The 27905-nt window shown below is 45.1% G+C and overlaps 1 protein-coding gene across 2 annotated transcripts; it reads left to right on the plus strand.

The window, feature by feature from the left end:
• Window positions 1–6817: 6817 nt before the first annotated feature.
• LOC123449176 (26S proteasome non-ATPase regulatory subunit 4 homolog) lies at window positions 6818–10970 on the plus strand. Of its 2 annotated transcripts, none has more exons than XM_045126287.1 (11): window positions 6818–6935; window positions 7030–7143; window positions 7253–7358; window positions 7623–7737; window positions 7821–8030; window positions 8121–8412; window positions 8922–9051; window positions 9645–9742; window positions 9844–9912; window positions 10414–10489; window positions 10755–10970. In XM_045126287.1, exons 1-10 carry the CDS (start codon window positions 6924–6926, stop codon window positions 10468–10470), a joined length of 1203 nt encoding a protein of 400 aa, XP_044982222.1. In that variant the 5' UTR covers window positions 6818–6923; the 3' UTR covers window positions 10471–10489; window positions 10755–10970. The 2 variants fall into 2 exon arrangements, with proteins under 2 accessions (XP_044982222.1, XP_044982223.1); XM_045126288.1 differs by having other exon boundaries at window positions 10417–10489.
• The last annotated feature ends 16935 nt before the right edge of the window (window positions 10971–27905 follow it).

A 27905-nucleotide genomic window follows, 5' to 3' on the forward strand; every position in this document is an offset into this window, starting at 1 on the left:
CTACTGTTGTTACTTGTCTTGCTGTGCTGCTGCTACTACTGTTGCTACTGCTGTTACTTGTCTTGTTGTGCTGCTGCTACTACTGTTGCTACTGCTGTTACTTGTCTTGATCTGCTGCTGCTGCTACTATTGTTGCTACTACTGTCGCTTGCTACTGTTGCTACTTGCTACTTCTGTCACTACTACTGTTCCTTGCCGCTGCTATTGCTCGTTACACTGTCGTTACTCGCTACTTTGTTGTTACTACTGTGCTTGCAGATACTAATCTTTCAGGTGTGGTTGAATCTGACAAATTCAACTGCTAATACTTGAGAGTATACTCTCACCTCCCGTCGTGCAAACCAACAAATTGGGTCGAATACCCTACCCTCGAAAACTACTGCGAACCCACGCGCTGGTGGGCCATCAACAACATTCTTCCAGTTTCATTGCCGGGGAGTGCTATCAGCATTCTTCTGGTGCCGTTGCAGGAGAAGGTTAGTTGTTATAAGCATTCGTCTAGCTAACGCCACAGATTGCAGGATCAACCCTTTTCTGGAGCCATTGCCAGGGAAGCACAACTGACGTCAGTGATGTCGCAAACTTAGTCATAACTGAAGGTGAATCAAGTGCAGAGCTAGATGGCAGTTCCTTACCTCCCCTCGTAGTTGAGGGCAAGACTTTGGTTTTCGGATCCTTCAGTTTCTTCATAGTGATCAGCGGATATAAATCCCAAGTGACTCAGAGAATATAGCAATACCTCCCCGGCAACGGCGCCAGAAAAATGCTTACTCCATGTGACAACATAACTTCCCCTGCAACGGCACCAGAAGAATGCTGCTAGCACTCCCCGGCTACGAAACTAGAAGAATGTTGTTGACGGCCCACCAGCGCGTGGGATCGCAACAGTTTTCGAGGGTAGAGTATTCGACCCAATTTGTTGATACGCCTATAGGAGGTGAGAGGATACTCTCAAGCATTAGCAGCTGAATGTGTCATATTCAACCACACCTGAAAGATTAGTATCTGCAAGCAAAGAGTCAGCAGCAAAGTAGTATGATAACAACGGTGTCAGAAACGATCTGTTGACGGCAGACTATTCCTAACTGTCGTATCAATGGCGCCAGAAGTTGCCCGTTGACGGAAATTGTGTGTTCCCCGTCAACGACCAGCGAATCAAAATTGTAGCAGGTAGCAGCAGTGTAACGAGTAATAGCATTGCCAAGGAACAGCAGTAGTGACAGAAGTAGCAAGTAGCAAAAGTAGCAAGTAACAGTAGCAGCAAGTAACAGTAGCAGCAGTAGAGCAAGTAATAGTGGCAGCAACAGTAGGACAAACTCGTAGGCAATGGGTCGGTGATTCGTTTGGATGATATTCATCACGCAACAGTTATAACACGGATAGATATGTGGCTAGCTCCCATTCGTCAATGTGATGTAGGCATGCATTCCGTGTGTCGTCATACGTGCTTAGGGAAAAGAACTTGCATGACATCTATTGTCCATCCCTCCCGTGGCAGCGGGGTCCAAAAGGATACTATAGGATATTAAGGTTCTCCTTTTAATAAAGAACCGGAACAACGCATTAGCACTTGGTGAACACATGAACTCCTCAAACTATGGTCATCACCGGGAGTGGTTCCGGTTACTGTCACTCCGGGGTTGCCGGGTCATAACACATAGTAGGTAACTACAACTTGCAAGATCGGATCTAAAACACACATATATTGGTGACAACATAATAATTTCAGATCTGAAATCATGGCACTCGGGCCCTAGTGACAAGCATTAAGCATGGCAAAGTAGTAGCAACATCAATCTCAGAACATAGTGGATACTAGGGATCAATCCCCGTCAAAACTAACTCGATTACATGATAGATCTCATCCTACTCATCACCGCCCAGCGAGCCTACAAATAGATTACTCACGAACGATGAAGAGCTTCATGGAATTGGAGAGGGAAGAAGGTTGATGATGACGATGGCGATGATTTCCCCTCTTCGGAGCCCAAAACGGACTCCAGATCTGTCCTCCAGATGAAGAACAGGATGTGGCGGCGCCTCCATATCCCAAACGCGACGAAATCTGCTCTCCTGATTTTTTTTGGGCGAAAGTGAATTTATAGAGCCGAGATTGGGGGCGACAGAGCCATGTGGGCCCCACAAGCTTGGTTGCCGCGGCCAGGGGGGTGGCCGCGGCAACAGGGCTTGTGGCCCACTGGCCCACCCCCTCTAGTGGATCTTTGCACAGGTATTTTTCATATTTTCCAGAAAAATTCTCCGTATATTTTCAGGACGTTCCGAGAACTTTCATTTCTGCACAAAAACAACACCATGGCAATTCTGCTGAAAACAGCGTTAGTCCGGGTTAGTTCCATTCAAATCATGCAAATTAGAGTCCAAAACAAGGGCAAAAGAGTTTGGAAAAGTAGATACGATGGAGACGTATCAAGATCTTATTATGCTACCGTCGTTCTAAGCAATAAGATGAAAAACATGATAAACATCACATGCAATCATATAGTGACATGATATGGCCATTATCATCTTTGCTCTTTCGATCTCCATCTTCATGCATCGCATGATCATCATTGTCACCGGCATGACACCATGATCTCCATCATCATGATCTCCATCATCATGATCTCCATCATCGTGTCTCCGTGAAGTCGTCACGCCAACTACTACTATCACTACTACTATCACTACTACTATAGCTAACCGATAGCAATGAAGTAAAAGTAGTAAACACATGGCGTTGCATCTCATACAATAAATTAAGACAACTCCTATGGCTCCTGCTGGTTGTCATACTCATCGACATGCAAGTCGTGAATCCTATTACAATAACATGATCATCTCATACATCACACATGCAACATCACAACTTTGGCCATATCACATCACATGTCAAACCCTGCAAAAACAAGTTAGACGTCCTCTAATTGTTGTTGCAAGTTTTACATGGCTGATTTGGGTTTCTAGCAAGAACGCCTTCTTACCTACGTGACAACCACAACGATGATATGCCAAAGCTATTTACCCTTCATAAGGACCCTTTTCATCAAATCCAATCCGACTAGAGTGGGAGAGACAGACACCCGCTAGCCACCTTTATGCACGATGTGCATGTCTGTCGGTGGAACCAGTCTCATGTAAGCGTACGTGTAAGGTCGGTCCGGGCCACTTCATCCCACAATACCGCCGGAAAAGAATAATACTAGTAGCGGCAATCAATTGACAAATCATCGCCCACAACCTTTTTTGTTCTACTCGTGCATAGAATCTACGCATAGAAAACCTGGCTCGCATGCCACTGTTGGGTAACGTAGCATAAATTCAAAATTTTCCTATGCCATATTCAGATCTTCCTATGGAGAGACCAGCAACGAGAGAGGGGTGAGTGCATCTTCATACCTTTGAAGATCGCTAAGTGGAAGCGTTGCTAGAACGCGGTTGATGGAGTCGTACTCGCGCGATTCAGATCGTGGTGTGATTCCGATCTAGTGCCGAACCACGACACCTCTGCGTCCAACACACGTGCAACCCGGTGACGTCTCCCGCACCTTGATCCAGCAAGGAGGAGGGAGAGGTTGGGGAAGATCTCCGGCAGCACGACGTCGTGGTGTCGATGGAGAGACGAGGTCTCCCGGCAAGGGTTCGCCAAGCACCGTGGGAGGAGGAGGAAGGAGGGGAGCAGGGCTGCACCGAGGGAGAGAAGAAACGGTGTGCAAAAGAGCCCCAAACCCCTAGGTATATATAGAAGGAGGGGAGGGGGGTGCCACCCCTAGGGTTCCCACCCTAGGTGGTGCGGCAGCCCCCCTAGATGGGAGGTGCAGCGGCTAGGGCAGGGGGAGGGGGTGGCGCACCCCTAGGTGGGCCTTAGGCCCACCAGCGCCTAGGGTTTCCCCCCTCTCCACCTCGTGCGCCTTGGGCCCCTTTGTGGGAGGCGCACCAGCCCACTTTGGGCTGGTTGCCCTCCACCTTTTGGCCCATGCTACCTCTTGGGGCTGGTGGCCCCTCCCGGTGGACCCCCGGGACCATTTCCGGTGGTCCCGGTACGCTACGGGTGATGCCCGAAACATTTCCGGTGTCCAAAACCATCCATCCTATATATTAATCGTTACCTCCGGACCATTTCGAAGCTCCTCGTGACGTCCGGAATCTCATCCGGGACTCCGAACAACTTTCGGTAACCTCGTATAACAATTCCCTATAACCCTAGCGTCATCGAACCTTAAGTGTGTAGACCCTACGGGTTCGGGAAACAGGTAGACATGACCGAGACACCTCTCCGGCCGATAACCATCAGTGGGGTCTGGATACCCATGGTGGCTCCCACTTGCTCCACGATGATCTCATTGGATGAACCAGGATGTCAAGGATTCAATCAATCTCGTATACAATTCCCTTTGTCTGTCGGTATAGAACTTGCCGAGATTCGATCGTCGGTATACCTATACCTTGTTCAATCTCGTTACCGGTAAGTCTCTTTACTCGTTCCGTAGCACATCATCCTGTGACCAACTCCTTAGTCACATTGAGCTCATGATGATGTTCTACCGAGTGGGCCCAGGGATATCTCTCCGTCATACGGAGTGACAAATCCCGATCTCGATTCGTACCAACCCAACAGACACTTTCGGAGGTACCCGTAGTGCACCTTTATAGTCACCCAGTTACGCTGTGACGTTTGATACACCCAAAGCACTCCTACGGTGTCCGGGAGTTGCACAATCTCATGGTCGAAGGAAAAGACACTTGACATTAGAAAATCTTTAGTATACAAACAATACGATCTAGTGTTATGCTTAGGATTGGGTCTTGTCCATCACATCATTCTCCCAATGATGTGATCCCGTTATCAGTGACATCTAATGCCCATGATGAGGAAACCATGATCATCTATTGATTAACGAGCTAGCCAACTAGAGGCTTGCTAGGGACACATTGTGATCTATTTATTCACACATGTATTATTATTTTCTGTTAATACAATTATATCATGAACAATAGACGATTATCATGAACAAGGAAATATGATAATAACCATTTTATTATTGCCTATAGGGCATATTTCCAAAAGTGGCATTCGTTTTATCTCACGTGGGAGAACGGCTAGTGATCCAAATGTGGATGTGCCTTGAAAATATGAATAGGGATGCTAACGCGTTGTGTGATTCTTCGAAAACTGCCACTCATTGGGAGAAGAAAGGGTTGTAGCGCCGTAGCGAGAACTCTTATTTTCTTTGAAGTGTGAACCCACGACATTCAATTATGATGGTGTGGAAACGATGTGATCTGTGTGTACTGAGGTGGAGGTGGATAGACTGCTTGTCAAAATAATTAAGGTAAATTAATGAACCTTTTAGGCCCTCATTGGATTGTTTTTTTCCAGAGCTTTACACCGGTAAAAGATACAGACCTTGCTCCATCGTTTTCTTTTTCAGTTGAAAATCACATACGACCGGTAAGATACACCTGTAAAATAAATACCAGTATAGAAAAATACACCGATTCCAAGGAGAGCCTTAGGTGTATATATGATTTCGAGGGAAATTTAGCATCTTCGGATAAACTTTGTGTTATGATGTGGCTGGGAACCGTTTTCGTTGCGAGTCCAGCGATTCCTAGAACTCCGAATATTCCAAAACATTAGCGGCCACGGCCATATATTTGCTTCACTCCCGGTGAAAGCGATCGATGACGATGAGGATAAGATGAAGGTCAGACATGATTACCGTAGGACAAGTGGACTAGGGCAAAACCCCGGTGGAAAGTGAGGACGGGACCTCCTATATGACGCGTTGTGCGTCAAGTTGGTGCCCTTTCGCACACACGCGTGTCCCTGGCGGGCTTTATGGGCCGCGCGCGCGTTTGTGCAGTTTCGTGTGCTGTTTTGAACTGTTAGCGATAATAAAATTTATTCACAATTTGAAAATGTTCTGTTTACAAAACTTATTCGTATATTTCAGAATAGTTTTCACGATTTCCAAAATTCTACATGTTTTTGAATTCCATAACATTTTGTAAAATTTCGGAATATTTCTATGAAAAGTCCGAAACATTTATATAAAAATTTCAGAACATTTTTTCAAATTTCGTAACATATTTTAGAATTCCAAAACATTTTTCAAAATTCTGGAACATTTTTTCAAATTCCGGAACATTGTTTTAAATTCCGGAACATTTTTTCAAATTCCGAAACAGTTTTTCAAATTCCAAAATATTTTTCAAAATCTAGAATTTTTTTAAATTCGGGAACATATTTTAATTTCCGATTTTTTTTTCAAATTCCATAACATTTTTTCAAAATTGTTTTTTCTAAAAATACGAAACATTTTTTCAAAATTCAGAACATTTTTCAAAATCTTGAACTTTTTTCATTCTGATTTTTTTTTCAAATTCCAGAACATTTTCTCAAATCCAGAACAATTTTGAACAGAAACAGAAAGAAAAAGAAAAAACAAAAAAATAAAGAAAAAACAGTTCAGGAAACCTTCTAGGAATTTCCCAAAACCCAAAAAAACCGGTTGAAACCTCAGAAGGTTGCCAAAACCGGACACGGCACCCTCGCTATCTGGATCAGGCTGATACCCGACCAGCTCTGTGAGAAGCCTCGACACCGCTTCGCACAAAACGGCAAATAGGATTTTCCAGTCAGGACGGTACTGGCAAACAAAATCGAGACTAGACCCATGGTGACTTTCTTTTATGGGTCTACAAATCAGGCCCAACAGGTCAGAAAGCAGTCCGGTTCCACCGCGGGCCGGACCGAGGCGTACCAAGTCTCGAATCGGTTTCCTCCACAGAAAGCAATCCACGTCCACCAAGGCGACGCCGCAAATAAGAACTCCAGCCCTCTCCTCCCCCTTGGATCAGTTTGTTCCCCTTGTTCCCCAACCCGAACCCTCGACTGCAGCGCGACCCACAGCGGCGCAACCATGGTGCTCGAGGTCAGTACCGCCCGCCGGCCTCCCAGATCGCCTCCGCCAAGCTCCGATTCCTAGCGATTTCTCACCGTTTGTTTGGTTTCCCCTCCTTTTGCAGTCGACGATGATCTGCATAGACAACTCGGAGTGGATGCGGAACGGCGACTACTCGCCGTCCCGCTTCCAGGCGCAGGCCGACGCCGTCAACCTCATCTGCGGCGCCAAGACCCAGGTACCGCGCCCCCTCCGAACCGATCGATCGATCGGGTTAGGTCTCGATGTGTGTGTGGGCTAGGGTTTTGGGTTCCGGATCTGACTTGTTTGTCGGTGGTCTCTTGCAGTCGAACCCGGAGAATACGGTGGGCGTCATGACGATGGCCGGCAAGGGCGTGCGCGTGCTTGTCACCCCCACCAGCGACCTCGGCAAGATCCTCGCCTGTATGCACGGTAAGCTCCCGTCACTACCCGAATTTCCGCCGTTACAAAGTTTCTTATGCCTCGTACCAGCGCAGAACTCGTGTACCTAATAGTTTAGGGTTTCAATGTAAGTATGTAAGCTCGTCGAGCTTGGATAGGATTAGATGGTGTAGCCTTTTGGATGGCGTTTGGTGATAGTACGCCCGTTAGCAGGCCTTTGTTTCGCAAAATATACTAGCAAAAGTAGGAATTTTAGTTCTTTGACTAAGTGATCTCCAACGATTTAATGCACAGGGCTGGAAGTTGGAGCTGAAGCAAACTTGGCTGCAGCTATTCAGGTTGCTCAGCTGGCTCTCAAGCATCGCCAGAATAAGAGGCAACAACAGAGAATTATTGTTTTCATTGGAAGGTATGTTGAGCAAATGAGCAAGATAACTTCTGTTGACCCTGTTTTGTCTGAATTACGCTAATTTCATTGTCCTCATATCTCAGCCCTGTGAAATACGACAAGAAAGTTTTGGAGACAATAGGGAAGAAGCTGAAGAAGAATAATGTTGCCCTTGACGTTGTTGATTTTGGTGAAACTGATGATGAAAAGCCTGAGAAACTGGAAGCGCTGATCGCTGCTGTGAACAGCAGTGATAGCAGCCACATTGTCCATGTCCCTCCGGGTGATCATGCCCTTTCTGATGTTCTTATAAGGTAATTTGCTTTGTTTGATATCCTTAGGGCTCTAGTTTGATATGACGATGTACTTTGGTTGACGAGTTATAACCCCTAACTGTTTCACAGCACTCCTATCTTCACCGGTGAAGAAGGTGGAAGTGGCTTTGCTGCTTCTGCAGCTGCTGCTGCAGCCACTGGAGCTACTGGGTATGATTTTGGCGTGGACCCAAATGTGGATCCAGAGTTGGCACTTGCCCTACGGTTGTCTATGGAGGAAGAGCGAGCTAGGCAAGAGGCTATCGCGAAAAAAGCTGCAGAAGACAACAAGGATCAGGCCTCAAGCTCTACTGATGCTATTATGGCTGAAGCGGAACTTACCTTAAATGCTCCTGCTGATGTTGACGCAGATCTACTGAAGGTATTTTCATTATCCAATGCCTAATTTAATGTTGGAGTTTTCTGTCCTTGAATACTATACATCGTAATAAACTAGATCTGTTTTAGCTTCCCCATGCTTGGACTGCCTAGTACAATATTTTATCTGCTAATAATAATGGTACTTCTGTAATTCCTAGTTACTACATGGTTAACACTATCGCGTATCTTACAGAAGCAAAAAAAGTTGACTAGTTTGTTTGTCATTGAATTCATAATGGTAACACATGTCCAAGTTTTGATAACGCTTGTGACAACATGCTTTGATAATGAAGTATCGTTGATGCAACTTCTTACCTAGTTTTTCCTTGGTTTGTAACTACTGTAGAACTAGGTTACAACTGTTAATCAGCCCAAAACGAAATGTAGCAATATTTGGTTTGCTGATAAATCTTGTGGGTGGCATCTATGGATCTGTTTAAGAAGATATATCTTATTCTATCAATGTTTACCTGAGTGGCGATAACAGATTGCTAATATTGTAACCTGCAGGATGATGATGATGCTCAGCTATTACAGCAAGCACTTGCTATGTCAATGGATGAGGGAGCTTCAGGAGCTGCAGCCGTGGCTGATGCTGCTATGGCAGAAGCTGCTGCAGATGACCAGGATTTGGCATTGGGTAGGTCCTTCTATTTCTTATGCCAATTTTTTATTATTAAATTGGAAGTTCATTTCAGATTCGAAGTACCAATCTCTAGTTTAGAGACATTAGCTTGTTCCCGTATTGATCCTTGTTTAGGAAAATATTTGCTTATAATGCAATTTCACTGAAACTCATAGACCACATTCTCTGCATGACTATCTATTTGTTTGATGATCACCAACCAGACCGTACTGAAAAGCTTAGGCATGCTTTCCACCTGCGCTGAAAGAAAGGAAAAGAACAATTCTTCCGTGAGGAAACCTTCAGGATTAGCATTAACTAACCTTAACATTAGGCACACACGTAAAATATCAGCAAATATTCAGAAGATAAAATTTCAGAGATTCTTGCGGAATTTAGGCACACACTTTGCTCATATATCGTAATTCCATCTTTAAAAATGTCCAAATATTTCACGTTGAATTTCCCCCGTCTCTTATGTGCATATGTATATATTACGTCTTTTTCTTAGTAATTGTTATATGATGCAGACTTGCAGAGTTTTTTGTCTTAGCTTCATATCGAAATGTTTACATGTCCTGATGTGTATTTTTGTATGCCATATGCAGCTCTTCAAATGTCTGTTCAGGACGCAGAGGCGTCTGGTCAATCTGATATGAGCAAAGTGTTTGAAGACAGATCATTTGTGACATCCATCCTTAATTCGGTAAGCCTTATAGAAATTAAAACTTAAAGCCAGTGTCATGTAAGCATGAATTTAGCAGTTTCAGTTGCTTATAATTGGATCCCCATCGCCTCTTATTTCAGCTTCCTGGTGTTGACCCCAATGACCCATCTGTGAAAGATCTACTGGCATCTTTGCATGGCCAAGGAGAGGTAAGAAACCTCTTTCCTATCCTTACAAGTTCCCTTTGCATCAGAGTTTTTAGTGCTAGAGTTGTACCCTTGTCATTAGGTTCATGCCATCTTTCATTTTGTATGCTGAAAGGTTCTGACTGACAAATAAAACTACCTCCAAAATTCAATAAATAAGTAATGAGTATATATTTGTATCATGTCATCTTCAGACAAGGTAGAATGCTGAACTTGTTAAAGAGTTTCGACACATAGTCACGTCCATAAAAATGGTCTGCAATGCAATTGCACTGCAATATTTATTGAACAGCTTATTAGTAAAATTTTGGTAGTTGATGGATTTATCAAAAGCAATGTGCAGTCTTGATTTCTTTTCCATGCATCTATATCTTCTACTATCTCCGATCCATAAAAGTGTCGCAGTTTTGAACTAACCCCAGTTCAAAACTGCGACCCTTATTTTGGATCGGAGGGAGTTTTCTGCACAATCTTTACCAAGTCTGACTAACATTTGTCTGGCAGCAGGAGAAGAAAGATGAGGCGGACAAGACAGACAAGCCTGAAGATGGGAAGAACTAAAGTCCCTTTGTTGCTTCATGTAAGACTCCAGTATGGTTTATCTTTTGTCCATTGTTGAAATTAACGCGTTGCATAGGTGTATCGTCCTTTGTTTGTTCAATGTGAGATCAAGAACACAACAACATTGTTGTTGGGAGGATGTAGTTTGATGATAAAAATCTGATCTAGGCTTATAAATATACAATGTATCCAACAACATCTAGTCTAGGATGAGAAGCACCGAGAGCTGTTATTTTTATTTGTTCTTCGAACTACATCAGGCAATAAATTTTCTCAATTTGCAGGCACATGAAGAAGGGAAGAAGATTGCCTGCATTAGCTGCTTTTACACTTGGGCTATGAATTTACTTGATCCTCTTGTAACTGCGTTGACGATAACTCAAATGCCGAGAGAATTTGTATTATGTCTGCTCTCACGAACGCTCCTCCATGTTTGTCTTAAGTGATTACATGTTGCAAATTTTTTGTACACTTATGTTTGTTGAAGGTGAAACTGATAAGTTGACAGCGTGCTGCGAGTATTGTTGAAATAGGGCATATCTGCACCACTATCGTAGCATGGGACATACACATATTAGAATATCTACAACCAGAACGTCATGCCTGTGTCCAGTCTCTCGTCTGCAAACCCCTGAATCCTTCAAAAGGATTCTATGTACATAAGAAAGGACGGATCACCTGCCGATCTTTTACAAAACTATGCCAGAAAGGATATACACAGCTTTACTGATTATGTTCTGACCATTAGCAACCACAACCACTATGGGAATGAAGCAAGTAAAATGATCAATATGTAAAATCCAAGTAAGTTATTATGGTGATTTGTGTTTAAACATTTAAAAGTCTGTAAGAACTACTTCCTTCATTTCTAAATATAAGTCTTTTTAAAGATTTCATTAGTAGATTACATATGAAGCAAAATAAGTAAATCTATACTTTAAAATATATTTATATACATTTGTATGTAGTTTTATAATGGAACTATTAAAAAAACTCGTGTTTGAAAACAGAGGGAGTACATTAAATGAAGGGAGTCTAAAACTTTTAACACTATGAATTAAGTAGTATAAATTGTCATATTGTAGGTGAATTCAACAATAGTATACCCCCGCAGCCTCAAAACAAATGTGTTTGATTTAATACAAGGAAACTATATCTTTTTTAGAAGGTCAGGTGAATTTAACAATAGTATATTCCCCCAGCTTCAAAATAAGTGTATTTGATTTAATACAAGAGAACTATATCTTTTTTAGAAGGGGAGTACGTGTCTGAACCGAAACTATATATTTTTAGAAGGCCAGTATGTGTCTGAACAGTCAGATAAATGTTGATGGCTGTTAGAATTTTCTTTTTCGAATGTTGGTAGTTGTTCTACCAAATTTATTGATCAGGAGAAAGAAGTTTGGTCTAGTTTATGAGAAAAATTGAACCCAAAATCCATACAAATGATGCCTTTTGAAGCATGAGTGGAAAGGTAAAGTGAGATCAGCTACATCGATGGCTCCAACAAGGGAGCGGCGCGAGAAGGCGTCGTCATCACAACCCGGGTATGACTTTCGCCGGCCATTTCACCTACACAACTAGAGCCCAGGATCCGATTAGCCTACACAACCAACCACTACGCTTGCCTCCACGGCTAACCACATATCCTCGACAAGCTCAACATGCTTCCAACCTTGCATCCGCGCCCCCACTGGATGGAGGATGCAACCCCTGTAACGGCGCCATTCTTCTTCATCGGAAGGATGCAACCAAGCAGGATGCCATTCGTCTCCTCGAGGATGCAGCGCCTACATGCCATTCATCTCCCATCGAAGGATGCAACGACCGCAACGACGTCGTTCCTCTCCCTCCAGCCGCCACCATTTCGTCCTCCGATCTACAGTAACGTCGAGCATTCCCGACCACCATCAGGAGGATGCAACACCAAGTAGTGTTCCATTCATCTCCCACATCTTCCCTCGCACGACTTATGGCCCATCCCGACCACGTCACTGGCCGAGCCGCCCCGAGACCATCAGCCACCATGGCGCCATATCCGACCGGCAAGGGTGTGCGAGATCCGGCCACACCAATCCAATCCAGCCACACCAAGCGAGGAGGCGTGACTAGCTGCAAGCTACACTAGCCAGAATCCGCCGCGACTAGCTGCCAAGAAGCAGCCAAGCAGGCCCAGATCGCCCCCAGATCCACCGCAAGAGCACACAACAACGCATCAGTAGTCGCTGCGTGATAACCCACAAGTGTAGGGGATCACGACAACCTTCACGGGTAGTATTTCACCCTAATTTATTGATTCGACACAAGGGGAGCCAAAGAATATTTATTGGCCGTAATAGTTGAGTTGTCAATTCAATCGCACTTGGGATATCGTTGTGCAGCAAATATTTAGTAGCACAACAAGTGATAGTAATAAGAGTAACAATGATAGCAACAATTTTGGTAACAGTAGTAGCAGTAACAGTTTAGTAGTAGGTGTGATAGTAACAAAAATAGTAGTAACCTAGCAAGATTCCATATATGTAACACGTTGGCACGTGGATTAGCAGGGAATAATGATTTAGATGACATTGATCATTTAGCAGTTACACACTCACTATTGAAATCAGAGAATTTGCCATCAATCAGTTTTTTGCCGTCTACCGGCAGACGACAAAGAAGGTCTTTGCCACTGGCTTACAAAAAACCGACGACAAAGAACGCACTGATGGCAAAGATATCATTTTCCATTAGTGAGTTCTTTGCCGTCTATTGGCGGACGACAAAGATACCAAAGGCACACGACAAAGAGCCTCCCGTGGGCCTCACTCAACTGTGCGGTTGGTTAGGTCAACTAGGCCATCCGCGAGCTCTTTGCCGTCTTCCTGGAGCCTCTTTGTCGTCTGCTAGCAGACGACAAACAGCCCGGCCCTATAACGACCGTTTGCTCGACCCCCACCCTCCCCCTCTTTCTCTCTCTCTCTCTCTTGCTCTCGCCCCCGAGCTCCTCTGCCCCCCGCCCCCTCGTCACCCCTCCGCCCCCTGTTGCGTCGTCGCCAGGCCGCCGCCCCGGCACCGCCCTCCCTCCCGCGATGCCCTAGCCCTGCCCGCCCCCCCCCCCCCCCCCCCCCGGCCACTCCGGTGAGTAGTTAGTTAGTTTTTTTCTATTTTTTCATATTAATTATTAGATTAGTTAGATATATAGCTACTCTTAATTAGGTTAGTTAGTAAAAAGAAAGTTAGAAGAAGAACAAGAAAATTAGAAGGAAAAGAAGAAAAGAAGAAGAGAAGAAGGAAAATAAGAAAAGAAGAAGGAAATGAAGAATAAAAGAAGAAGGAAAAAAGGAAGAAGAAGAGGAGAAGAATAGGAAAAGAAGAAGAGGAAGAAAATTAGAAGGAAAAGAAAAAAAGAAGAAAAGTAGAAGGAAAAGAAGAAGAAAAGAAGAAGGAAAAAAAGGAAAAGGGAAAAAGGAAAAGAAGAAAAGAAGAAAAGTAGAAGGAGAAGAAGAAGAAGAAGGAGGAGGAGGAGGAGGAGGAAAAGAAGGAAGAAGGAGAAGAAGAAGAACAAGAGGAGGAGGAGGAGGAGGAGAGGAGAAGAGGAAAAGAAGAAGAGGAGAAGAATAGGAAAAATGAAAAGGCACCCCGACATGACACCCCGGCGACGCCCCTGTGGTGAGTCCCCTGTACGACATCCCGACGACACCCAAGCACGACACCACGCACCTGCACGTGTCTGCGGTGACGGGAAGATGTCACTGATAGATCGCCATTACAATCCCCCCCGCGCAACTGTTAAGATGCCGCCCCCGACGCCACTCACCCCGATCCCCGACTCCTCTCCGGCCTCCTGTTGACCGAAAAGGTGCTCTTCGGCCTTCGAGAGGCCGACGGGGTCATATTGTTGTAAATTATGAGTTAGGTCATATATTTACCAACTTTGTTATAAAAAACATCATATTTGTGTTGATCGGGTGGATTTAAATGTGCAGTTCTTTCGTCACTGCGAGGGTCTAGTGTTCGACGACCTTCCCGTGCATTTGACGAGCTCCGTCCCTGCGTTCGTGGATGAGCACAAATGACATCTCCTCCTCCCACCTTCATTTGCTCTGTTCCGGTCTTCGTGCCGATGAAACTTGCTAGATATAAGTACATTAAATCATCAGTATGCATGACCAGTATGTGTCTCCCGTTCGAAAGGGTTACCGTTATAAATATACATGCATTTGCGTATATTTATAACCGTGATTCTTTCGAATTGACCAACATTATTCATGGACAGCCCGAGTATGTGTAGATTGGGTTCATTTTCCCATATGCTCGGCTCCGGATCCGATGCATAAATTCGTCAGTGCCTCCTGTTGTTCTCCGGGTACACTTCCTCTCTGTTTATTGCCAAGATGTGTATCAGGAGAATAGCGGGGAGGTGCTACCGAAATTTTGTGTCGGATCCAGAGCAGAGCATGGGAAAACAAACCTAATCTATACATACTCGGGTAGGATTAGGACCTATCTTTACATATTAGCGTGTAGGTTGCATTGACGTAATAAAACTGGCAAACTTGATTAACTGATGAATATATTATTGGGGAACGTTGCATGGGAAACAAAAAAATTTCTATGCACACGCAATACCTATCCATGGTGACGATCATCTACGAGAGGGGAGAGTGAATCTACATACCCTTGTAGATCGCTAAGCGGAAGCGTATATAACGCGGTTGATGTAGTGGAACATCTTCGCGATTCAAATCGCAGCCTTTCCTGCGATCTCATCATGATCCGTCCCGCGAGCCCATCATGATCCGTCCCGCGAGCCCATCATGATCCATCCCGATCTAGTGCCAAACAGACAGCACCTCCGCGTTCAGCACACGTACAACTCGATGACGATCCCCGCCTTCTTGATCCAGCAAGAGGGGCGGAGAGGTAGATGAGTTCTGCAGCACGACGGCGTTGTGGTGGTGGTGAACTAATCCAGCAGGGCTTCGCCTAAGCACCACCGAACTAGACTAGAGGAGAAATCGATCTAGATGAAGTAGAGGGAGCACGTGGCAATTAGGGTTAGCCATCACCTCTAAAACCTCTAGTATATATAGGAGGGAGGGAGGGGAGGAGGCAGCCTCAAACCCTCAAGGTTTGACCGAAATTGGAGGTGGAGGAGTCCTACTCCAATCCTACTAGGATTAGGATTCCTCCTCTCCACTTGGAAACCCTTTCCAGTTTTTCCACATTTGGGTTTCTTTCCTTCCCACCTCCAATCCACCTTGGGATTTAGTGGAGGCTTCGGACAGCCCACTAAGGGCTAGTCCACGTCCTCCTACAGCCCATGAGACCCTTTGGGGGTGGGTGGACCCACCTGGTGGACCCCCGGAACCCATTCGTCACTCCCGGTACACTAGCGAAAATGCCCGAAACTTTTTCGGAGTTCAAAACCCACTTTCCTATATATCAATCTTTACCTCCGGACCATTCCAGAGCTCCTAGTGATGTCCGGGATCTCATCTGGGACTCCGAACAACTTTCTATTACCAAACACACATAACTCAATAATACCGAAACATCACTAAACCTTAAGTGTGCAGACCCTACGGGTTCGAAAAACTATGCAAACATGACCTGAGACACTCCCCGGTCAATAACCAATAATGGGACCTGGATGTCCATATTGGATCCTACATATTCTACGAAGATCTCTATCGGTTGAACCTCTATGTCAAGGATTCATTTAATCCTGTATTATCTTCCCTTTGTCCTTCTGTAACGACTAAGATGCGGCCCTTTCCTTATTTGGGGGCGATGCCTCAAAAAGGGAAAGGGGCGCATCTACACGTTTCGCAAGCGAGATAATCATAAAATTACATAACTGAAAGAGTGACAAGTAGGGCATACACTTGCCATCTGATAAGAACACAGTCATAGTCATACATGCACACTTATTCAGAACATGGTATGGTCCAGCTACGGACAATAATAAAACAGATAAAGCTATGACATCCCGCATGCTGGCCCCATGATCACGACCACGACCTCTAGTCCTCCGTATAAGTCACGTACAGTCTGCCAGAGTCCTCATCAAACTCCCACTTCAACTGACTGTCATCAGGATCTCCTGCGTCAGGCGTACCTGTACCTGTGGGTGCTTGCAGTAAACCGTGGGCCACGAGGACTCAACAATCGAATGACCTTGGTATCGAATCTAGCCGAGTTAATGGGTGAGGAAGGTTAAGCGTATGGGTTTGCAGCAAGCTAAGCATATATGGTGGCTACCTTGGGATGCTCAGAGTAAACATATGGTGGTCTACACAAGTCGGTGGAATACTAGATTGATCACTAAGTGATACCGAACACCTACTTACGCCAGACATAACCCCACCATGTTATTGATCAGAGAAGGATCTCCGAAAGAGACAGTCACGGTTACACACTCAATTGGCAGTTTTATTAGAATTACTTTAAGTTGTCTAGAACCAGATGTTAACAAAATATCCATATTTGCCACATAACCGCGGGCACGACTTTCCGAAAGATTAACCCTGCAGGGGTGCTCTAACTAGTCCATTACAAATTACCACATGCCGCATAGTAATCCTCTATCATGAAATTCGTGATCTCGTCGAATTCCTAGGAGGAAAACCTCAACTTTGAGGAGACCCAAAGTTTCACCGGAATCCCAATGTGCAAGACATATCGCTAAGGTAAGACAAATCTGGCAAGACCTCCCGACGTGTCGACGAACCCGATAGGAGCCGCGTATCTCGTTCTCAGGACACGGTCGGATGAGCACAGCGTATAGTGGCCTGATAGAAATCTCCCGAGTTGCCCTGGGTTGGCCCCGCACACGACTCTAGTTTGGACCAACACTCATGAGGAGCACTGGCCCAGGTTGTTGATTAATTCCTCGGGGTAGCTATTCCCTATGCATTTAATTATTAGGTTATTAGCAGATTAAAACCAAAGTTAGGTCCTGCCAAAGAAGCCTTAACACTATACGATTTATCAAGGGGGTCCCCATAACAACCCCGAACGTGTTAGGAGCGCTCAGTTATGGATTCAAACACCAGTAGCCGAAACTAAGGCGACAACAACGGAACAAATCACCTGGCAAAAGGCTAGGCCTTCCGTTATTTACCAAGTATATAGGTGCATTAATTAAATAGCAGTTTAAACATAATGATATCAAAATTCCCATGTTATCACATGGACCAGCTAGCACCTGCAACTAGCAAAGCTATCCATTAGAGGTTGAGCAAGCCTACTTAGCCAAACAATATTTGCTAGAAACGGGAAGTGCTTGGGGTTCATGGCAAAGACATATGGCATATATATCATGTGGTAGGAAGCGAGCATGTAACGATGGAAACGTGATTCTAAGCATAACAAAGCTAGAAACAGTGTCAAGGTCACGGTCATCTTGCGTGTGATTTCTTCAGCCTCGAACTGGTCTTGTTCTTCCTGCAGGAACTCTCTAGAATCCACGTACTCACTCTCCATTCCCAATGCTACCCTAGATAAGATAGCAGCAAATAAACACCGGAAAAACATAATGCAACAACCAATATGATGCATGGGGATGAAGAGGTCATGCATCACTAATCTAGTCACTTTCACATGCATTAGTTGAGTTACTTAAATTATGGACAAAACCTTAGGTTAAATTATCTTGACATGCATGAACATGGAATAAACATGTGCATCCCAAGAAAACGATGAAAAAACATATGAAGAACATTGTGAACGGAGCCTCGGATCAATCGGAAACTACAAAACAAGTTACGAAGGCCTATGGGTTCAAAACAGCCCCAAACTCAAACAAATGGGCACTCACTGGTGTAACCAGGTTGCCAAGTGATCAAGCATCAAGATACAAGTGGAATGGTGCTTGAGAACACACCACAACATCAACCATTTCTCACACAAGCTCTAAAACCATCTAGGCACACAATCTGTCTTTAACAGCAACATAGCACTTTGACTACAAGATCTACATCAGCTACAACCCTCCAAATAATTCAAACAAGACATGAAACTGAAGCCATCCAACTACATTACAACCTCTATCAAGTAGCTAAAGCAAAGGGATCACCCATGAGCAGATCTACAACCTCTAACTTGGACAAAAATATCACAGATTGGGACTTATTGAAAATTACAGATTTTCACCAGCTGCTTATGTTCTGAAGCATTTTGGAAGCCTCCAAAAATGATGTCTATAGGAGGTGTCTAAGCATGAAATCTTTACAGAGGGCTAGACAAACATATCAGCCAACAAACATTTGTTTGTTGCTTGGGCCAATTCACAACATAGGAGCAACTATTAACAAAACAAGAGGGGAAGAAAATAACTCCAGATTCCCAGACATCACAACAAGTTTATCTAACACTTTTATGTTGACAACAAGTTATAAACATGCATAGATAAAATCATAGTAAATGGACAAAAGGGCATCACAACAGAAAATAGCAGTTTTATGAAGTTGCTCTAAAGTGAAATCTGATTGCACCAATGGATTCCTGGGATGAATTTACCCCAAAACCCATATTCATACCTATGTACTTGCATTAAACATCAATGCACAAATGTAGCTCAAAAATAGCACATGGAATCATATGAAGCTACAAGTCATTTAATGCCATAAATGGAAGCTGCCCTATTTGGCATGTCCACTTCTAGACACCTGCTAGAAATGGAAATAACACATATTAAGTCTACCTAGGCATGGCATAGCATCACATACATGCATAAACTTTTATAGGGAGATGTGTTCATCCACACACACACACACATGAGCACACACACATGTCCAAGGCATATGTGCTCACACATGCACATGTATAGGTGGTCTCACAGACCACACACACAAACATTCCTACATCTACACATGCTCATCACACACCAAGAATCTTCACATACATATGTAGATACACACACACATATGTATATACGCACATATGTATATATATGCCTACATGCACAAGTGCATATGTGCACATACACATGCACACATACACCTACACACACCTACACTCTCAAGCACACACATACACTTATGTCTAAGAGTACCCAGAAAGGCAAGAAATAACTAAGCATGCACATCTATACACTCTAGTGCAAAACGGAAGGGAAAAACACAAAAGAAAAACAAAACAACAAACTAAAAAAAGATAAGGGGGGGGGGGTGAGGGAATCGAACCCACGACCTGCTGGTCGACACCCCAGCGCACAGGCCACTGCTCTAGCTACTCGGATCTCAACAGAGAGGGGGGTATTGCTCTTTTGAGCAGGCCCCTCTGCGCTACACTGAAACTGCGGCGACCGAAGCAGGAAGGCTCACGACGAGCTCTCCGGTGACGATTCAACCAAGACGTCTACAACGCGATACCGGTGGGGAAGAGGGAACCCCAGGGTTCCATTCCCAGGGCTAGCTCCCTGGGAGGAGGCCCACAATGGCGGCTCGACGACACGGTGCTCCACTGCTATGGTGGCGACGACAGAGACCTACCGCGATGCGTCGGCGACGCTACCGGGAAGGAGAGAGGAGAAGGCGACGCAAAGCTCACCCTGAGGGGCTCGGTGACGCGCCTGCTGCCGAGAAGAGGAAGAAGGGACGATCGGCGACGGCGGCGACCATGCTCTGCTCCAGCACCAACGAGGACGACATGGGGGAACGAAGCAAAGGAGTGGATCTGCCCTCCTAACGCCAGGAACGAAACGAGGGAGTATCCATCATCCTCCCTACGTGCTTGGATTCGCCGGGGAAGGATTGGCGATGATGGGAGGGACGCTCCGGCGATGATCTCACTCTGAATCTCTATCCCCTCCCTGCATTTCTTTGGAACTCTTACCCGCACAGGGGGAGAAGGGGAGAAAGGAGAGGCTGGCGGCGGCGAGAGGGAACCCTAGGCTCGCACGCCGAGGGGGTGGGTCTAAATAGACGCGATGGGACGACTCCTCGACGTCCGTGAGCATGGCGCGTCTCTCTCTCTCTGGTGGAGCTGACGGAAAGCAGGGACGGGGAGAACGGCGTCAGAAGGAGGAAGAAAGGAACGTTGAATGGGCTCTAGCGCGCCGAGGGGAGCAAATGGGCCAGGCCCACTCATCTGCCTCTCTCTATTTAAAACAAGCAGGCTTTCTTTTTAATCAAAAACAACTTTGGAATAAAATAGAGAAGTAAACCAAAATAAAAGGGAAAATAAAGAGGAATATAAATATGGGTCTCTAAAATGTTGCTCCTATTTGTAAAAATAGAAGTGGCATTTTAGAGCAAAACAAATTAATTGATTTTGTTATAAATCAGCCCCTGTTTTCAAATAAAACAAAAAGAAAATAGTTTCAAATCAGAGAGGTTTGACATCCACAATTATTTGAAAGAATTTACAAGAAAGATGAACATTTTTAAAACCCCCAAACAACAACATAATTATGCCTCAAACAAATATAAGAAGAGAGGGTTTTTGGGCTATGGTGCAACTTAATCTTTGAGGTCATTGTTGCACCCACACCAGACTCCACAATACCACACAAGCCACATGAATTCACCACAACAAGGTAGACAAGAAGAAGGCTAACACACAAATGATGATATGATGCATGAGATGCACATGAAATGACAACACATGAAATGATAACCACTTGACCACTTCCATAAGAAAGGTTCAACAAGGTCTCCACAATTGGAAAGGGGTACAAATAAGGAAAGAAACCATCTGGGCTGTTACAACTCTCCCACACTACAAGAGGATCTCGACCCGAGATCTAGGACTGGAAGAACTTTGGAAATTCGGAACGGAGGTGATCCTTGCGCTCCCAAGTGGCCTATTTGTAGGAATGATGTGACCATTGCATTTTGAGAAACTTGATTGAGTTATTGCAGGTCTTGCGCTCAGTCACTTCAAGAACTGCAACTGGATGCTCACGGTAGGCTAGGTCGGGTTGGAGGTCGATATCCTGGAGATCAACTGTGCGCTCGGGAGTCTTGAAGCATCTCCGGAGATGAGAGACATGAAACACGTCATGCACATTTGAGAAGTTGGAAGGAAGCTCGAACTGATATGCAAGATCGTCTCTCTTGCCAGCTATTCTGAAAGGCCCAACAAAACGAGGAGCAAGATTTCCTTTGATGCCGAAGCGCTGAGTGCCCTTCATGGGAGACACTTTGAGATACACGAAATCATCGAGCTGAAAAGTCATGTCACGATGCTTGCTATCGTAGTAGCTCTTTTGACGGGACTGCGCTGCTTTGAGATTATCCCGAATGACGCGACACATTTCTTCTGCTTCAGCAATCATGTCATTCCCAAGAATCTGACGCTCACTAGTCTCTGACCAATTGAGCGGGGTAGGACACTTCCTGCCATAAAGAATCTCGAATGGAGCCTTGCCTGAACTTGCCTCGTAGCTGTTGTTGTATGAAAACTCAGCAAAGGGTAGGCAGTCTTCCCACTTCATGCCAAACAAAATCACACAGGCTCTTAGCATATCCTCGAGGACGTGATTGACTCTCTCAACTTGCCCACTAGTCTGAGTATGGAAGGCTGTACTGAATCGAATCTTAGTACCCATCGCAGACTGAAATGAATCCCATAACTTGGAAGTAAAGATGCTTCCGCGATCCGAAGATATCAGCATTGGAACACCATGCAATGAGACTATCCTTGACGTATACAACTCTGCAAGCTGAGCTACCGAAATAGACTCCTTGACTAGAAGGAAATGAGCAACTTTGCTCAACTTGTCGATGATGACGAAGATGGCATCATTGCCTTTCTTGGACTTCGGAAACCCAGTGACGAAATCCATCTCAACATGATCGAATTTCCACTCAGGAATGGGCAAGGGATGCAAGAGACCTGCTGGACGTTGATGCTTTTCTTTCACTCTGCGACAGACATCACATTCATTGACGAACTGAGCAATTTCACACTTCATGCGAGTCCACCAGAAAGTCTGTTTCAGATCCTGATACATTTTGGAACTTCCTGGATGTATCGAGCGAAGGGAATTATGAGATTCTTCCATGATAACCTTCCTGAGATCCCCTTTCGGAACGACAAGGCTATCCTCGAAGAACAAGGTATCTTTGTCATCAACACTAAAGCACTTATATTTGGGAATGCTCTTTGCCAAGCCAATCTTAACTTTCTTCACCATTGCATCAAGAAGTTGAGCTTGCCGGACTTGGTCTTCCAAGGTAGGAGAAATCTAGAGATTAGCAAGAAATCCCTGAGGTACTAACTGAAGGTTGAGCTTCCTGAAAGATTCACAAAGATCAGGCTGGAGAGGCTTCAGAATGAGACTGTTGTAGTAAGCCTTTCTCCTCAAAGCATCTGCAATGACATTAGCTTTGCCTGGAGTGTAGTCGACGCTCGGATTGTAATCTTGGAGCATTTCTGCCCAACGAGTTTGCCGAAGATTAAGGTTAGGCTGGGTGAAGATGTATTTGAGATTCTTGTGATCGGTGTAGACCTCAACTCGTCTGCCCAACAAGAGATGTCTCCAAGTCATCAGAGCATATACCACTGCCGCCAACCCAAGATCATGAGTGGGTTAATTCTTCTCACTTGGCTTCAACTGCCTCGAGGTATAAGCTACCACTTTAATCTCTTGCGTCAGAACTGCACCAAGGCTTTGTAGAGAGGCATCACAGAACACTTGATAAGACTTTGAATCATCAGGAGGAATCAAGACTGGAGTAGAAGTGAGCTTCTCTTTGAGTGTGTAGAAGGCCAACTGACAGTCTGGAGACCACACATACTTCACACCCTTTCGAAGAAGACTTGAGAGAGTCTTAGCAATCTTGGAGAAATTCTCAATGAATCTTCTGCAATAGCTTGCAAGCCCGAGAAAGCTTCGAAGCTGCTTCACATTCTGGGGAGGTTCCCACTCAACAATTGCCTGCACCTTTGATCGATCAACTTTGATGCCCTCGGCACAGATGATGTGCCCAAGGTACACAACTTCCTTCAACCAGAACTCACATTTGGAAAACTTAGCATAGAACTTATGCTCTCTTAACTTATCAAGCACATGTTTGAGATGTTCTTCATGCTCTTCCTCAGTTTCCGAAAAGACCAGAATGTCATCAAGATACAACAAGACAAATTCATTCTTGAATGGGGAGAAGATATAATTCATCATCCTTCAGAAGGTCGGTGGAGCATTGGCCAGACCGAAATACATCACCGTGTACTCATACGAGCCAAAGCTAGAGATGACGGCAAAGGACAGTTTAACTGATGGCAAAGGCTTTGCCGTTAGTGTGCTGTCGGCAAAGGTACCGGCCAAGATTTTATTGGCAATCACCTTCTTTGCCGTCAGCTGAAGGTCGACTGACGGCAAAGACTTTGCCATTAGCTTTGTGGCACGGGCTGACGACAAAGAGCAGTGGCGGCAACGGCGCAGGCCGAGCTCCGTTAGAAGGTTAACGGCAGGCTTTGCCCATAGCCGTAGCAAAGCTGACGGCAAAGCTGAAACCCCTGGGTCCCCTAGGTCCCCTCTTTGCCCACAGCCGTAGTAAAGCTGACGGCAAAGCCGAAACCCCTGGGTCCCCTTGGTCGCCTCTTTGCCGATAGCTGGAGCACAGCTGACAGCAAAGCCAAAAATCTGGGAAAATTTGGTATTCCGAGAGTTGTCAGGATACACAGGCTGCCGCCACGTGTCTTCTTTGCCGTCAGTCCACCGACGGCAAAGCCGTTGCCGTCAGTAAGCTGTAGGTAAAGACCCTCTCTGCTTTTTTTCATATTTGTTTTCTGTTAATTCGCTGCATTTGCAAAACATAGATACAAACAACAACATATATATATTTGCCCAGCCCCTAAACAACACCACAAGTGCATCACAAAGTGCAAACAGCACAACACAAGGGCAAACAACACGGATATATGTAATTAAAGTGCAAACAAAATCACAAAGTATTACAAAGCATCACAAGTGCATCCACAAATACAATTGCATTACAAAGTTCATCTAAGACTACACAAGTGCATTACAAAGTCCCTCGAGCATCCATCCAAATGCCATGCTGCTTTATCAAAATCTGCATAATGAGAAAGAAGTTAGAAGAAGAATACAATAAGAAAGAAGTTATCTAAATTAAGCTAAGCAATTAGAAGAAGAAGTGGAAGAAGAAGAAGAAGAAGAACAAGAAGAAGAAGTGGAAGAAGTGGAAGAAGAAGAAGAAGAAGAAGATAGAGAAAAAGAAAGAAGAGAAGTTATCTTTTTCTCCTCTTTCTTCTTCTCTTATTTCTTCATCTCTTGTTTGTTCTTCTCTTCTGGTTTCTTTTAAAACTTTCTAAACTAATTATGTCATTTTTGAGCTCTAATATCAACTAGAGTTTACTAAGCTAACTAAACCATGGCTAATATCAACTAGAATTTACTAAGCTAACTAAAGCATGGCATAATCTAAGTTGATCTAAACAATAAGAAGAATAAGAAGGAGAGGAATAACTTACCGAATGCCAAGAAACGGAGGAGAAGCTCCATCTCTGTTGGTCGCTGGGTTGCTAGGGCTCTCACCAGGAGAAGTAAAGGGATCGTGGGATTCAACTCTGGAATGATGCCGCAACAAGGCAAGAGTTAAAATATGTGGTTAGCACGGCGAGAGACAATGGTATAAGACCGTGCAAGGTTGGTCATTGAAAGGGAACTCACCGTTCCCACCGGAGAAGGCATCGGCGGAGGGGGCGGCAAACCTTGCTTCTCACACATAGCCTGCAAATTAGTTTTCGAGGAGTCAAAGAAATAGCCTTGTTGCGTCTCACACATAGCCTTGCTTCTCACACAACTGACTTACCGCAACGAAGTCGTGCATGGCCTTTGCATGGGCATTATTGCGTGCCCTCTCCTCCTCAAGCAACCTCTGCGTATTCCGGTCCCTCTCCTCCAACAAGAGCCTGGTGGCCTCCCTCTCCTTCATAAGTGCGGCCTGCAACCACTCCTCAAAAGGAATTTTCATCATCCATCCAGGGACAAAAGAACGAAAGAAATAATGAAGAAAACTAACCTCGATGGCAAGATCAACTGGCCTCGCGCGTTGCCGTATTACAGGAGCGGAGCTCGTTTGCCTCGACTTGATTTGAGATAGAGTCTCAGTGATAGGGACGAAGCCATCACACATGGCCAGCGTGCCATGACTCTTACCGCCACCAGAGATCATTAACGCCTCTGGATCGATAGGATTCTGGCTCGGGTCAAAGTCAGGCCCGCGCAGCTGTTTGACCACCTCAGAATAAGACGTCATCTTGTTGTAGGCGGACAGGCTTGTGTACGCCGACGGCCCGTCCCCCTCAGAATATGCCTTCGCCGTCTTGTACGAGCCCTTATGGGCCATGCTAAACACGGCGTATCCCTCAGGCTCGGGTTGGTTATTGTGTTTGGCCTACACGAAAAGACAAAGAATTAGTACAACAAAAACATGAACGAACGAATTATTGATGAAACAAAACAAGGCACACATACCCATTTTTTGGCGTATTGCTTGACGTTGGCATTGCCTTGGTGGTGTGGCACACCAACCAATTGGGCACGACGGTCCTTGGCCATAGTGTGGGTGCTCAACCAAGCCTCTGTGCACCACCTGTCCACTATCATCTCCCAACAATCCATCTTATCGGCCAACCATCTCGGGGGCACCTATGAATGTAAGTTAATGAAGAATGCAACTAAGTATTATAACTAAATAGACCTAACTAGCCCTAAGAATTGATCTTTGGAATGTACATACCTCCATGTACTCGGTCTTATCAAGGAAAATCTTTCGAGATTCAGTCTTTGTCTTCGGCTCCCCTTGCTTGGCGTACCAATCTCGAACAGCCTGAACACGCAGCTCGTGCCTCGTGTTATTCAATAAACTCTTGCACTCTTTCACGAGGTTCTTCTTGGCCGTCTCCTCCGTCCCCTCCTCGACCCTAAAGTAACTCTGCAATTATGCCAAATACATGCACAGATGAATAGTGAAATGATTTGGAAGGAAATAACAATATATAACATTGTATACTTTTTATTGGGTAAAATAATAGTTACCCAAAAATCAGCCAACACCTTGTCGGCCACGCTCACGCAAACAACACCATTGACATGTGTGTTTTCCGGGAGCAGAGCGGCTTGGTAGTGCTCCCACTTGAGTCCTGGCTCGGGAACCATACCCTCACCGGGCAACTGCACTATCCCGGGGAAGTGCTCCCTAAGTAAAGCACCAAGGAGGAAGTTTGGATTCCGGGTATTCTGCGGGTAATCCCACCCCCTACATAATGATAAGGCAAAGACATTAGCTACTTGGTGAAATATAATGATATAAGGTACACAATATATATCAACTTACTTCTCGCCATCTGGCTTAATGAACGCCCTGTGCTGCAACTCCAATCGGTCTGGAACTCGTGTCATACCACGTTGGTAGACCGACTTGCTGGCAGCCCCCTCAGCCTCAGCCTCAGCCCCCTCCGCCTCAGCCTCCGCCTCAGCACCCTCCGCCTCAGCCCCCTCCGCCTCAGCCTCCGCCTCAGCACCCTCCGCCTCAGCCTCCGCCTCAGCACCCTCCGCCTCAGCCTCCGCCTCTGCCCCCTGCATCGGCGTCTGCTCCTGGACGGGAGGATCCCGCACCGGTGACACCCTCGTCTGCAAGGGTGAAGTGGCTGAGACAGAAGTAGCCGAGGGAGGTGGCGACTGGCTCCTATCATGCAGCCTCCCTCTCCCATGACCACGTCCTCTGCCTGTCTTCTTTCCTACGCCTCTCCCACGGGGCTCCTCGGCAGAGCTCTGCAACAAAGTTCTTCGTAGCTCCTCAACTTATCCCCGCCTGCCATGTCTCACCACCTGTAATGATAAATAGTTAAATAATTAGTACAAATTCAAGGACAATAATTAAATGAACAATAATAAATACATGAATAATTCAACTAATAATTGAATAATTAAACAACAATGTTTGGATGCATACAAAGTACTAATAGTCTGGATCATCTGTCTCTTCTCCATGGTCAATTGAAGCAAAATCATCATCAGTATCACACGTGTCGTCATGACTGATATCGTCATCGGGTTCAGGGACATCATGTGGAAGGCCTTTTTGTAACCGATCAAGCATTGATAGCTCATCGGCATTGGTAATTTCTTCTACTTCCACTTCTTTCTCATCATCACGTGAGTCTTGTTCCTCCGTGTTTAGGGTGGACGTAGAGCAGTTTCGGGTACGAAGTCGGACACCACGTGATTCTTGGAAGAATTCTCCATCATATGTTATTGGGTCAATTTGAGTTTCATAATCGTCTTCATTTGGGGGAGGTGGTCTAAGATGTGGCGGCACATCGAACACGACATACCAACCTTCTAGGTTCTTAACACTTTGACGACAGTATGGCAGATAGAAAACTTGGGTGGCCTGTTGAGCCACAATATAGACATCGGCACCGCTTAACTGCCTGTCTTGTCGAATTTCGACAATCCCAAGATGTTCATG

The sequence above is a fragment of the Hordeum vulgare genome, chromosome 4H, assembly GCF_904849725.1.
Source record: "Hordeum vulgare subsp. vulgare chromosome 4H, MorexV3_pseudomolecules_assembly, whole genome shotgun sequence".
NCBI lineage: Eukaryota > Viridiplantae > Streptophyta > Magnoliopsida > Poales > Poaceae > Hordeum > Hordeum vulgare.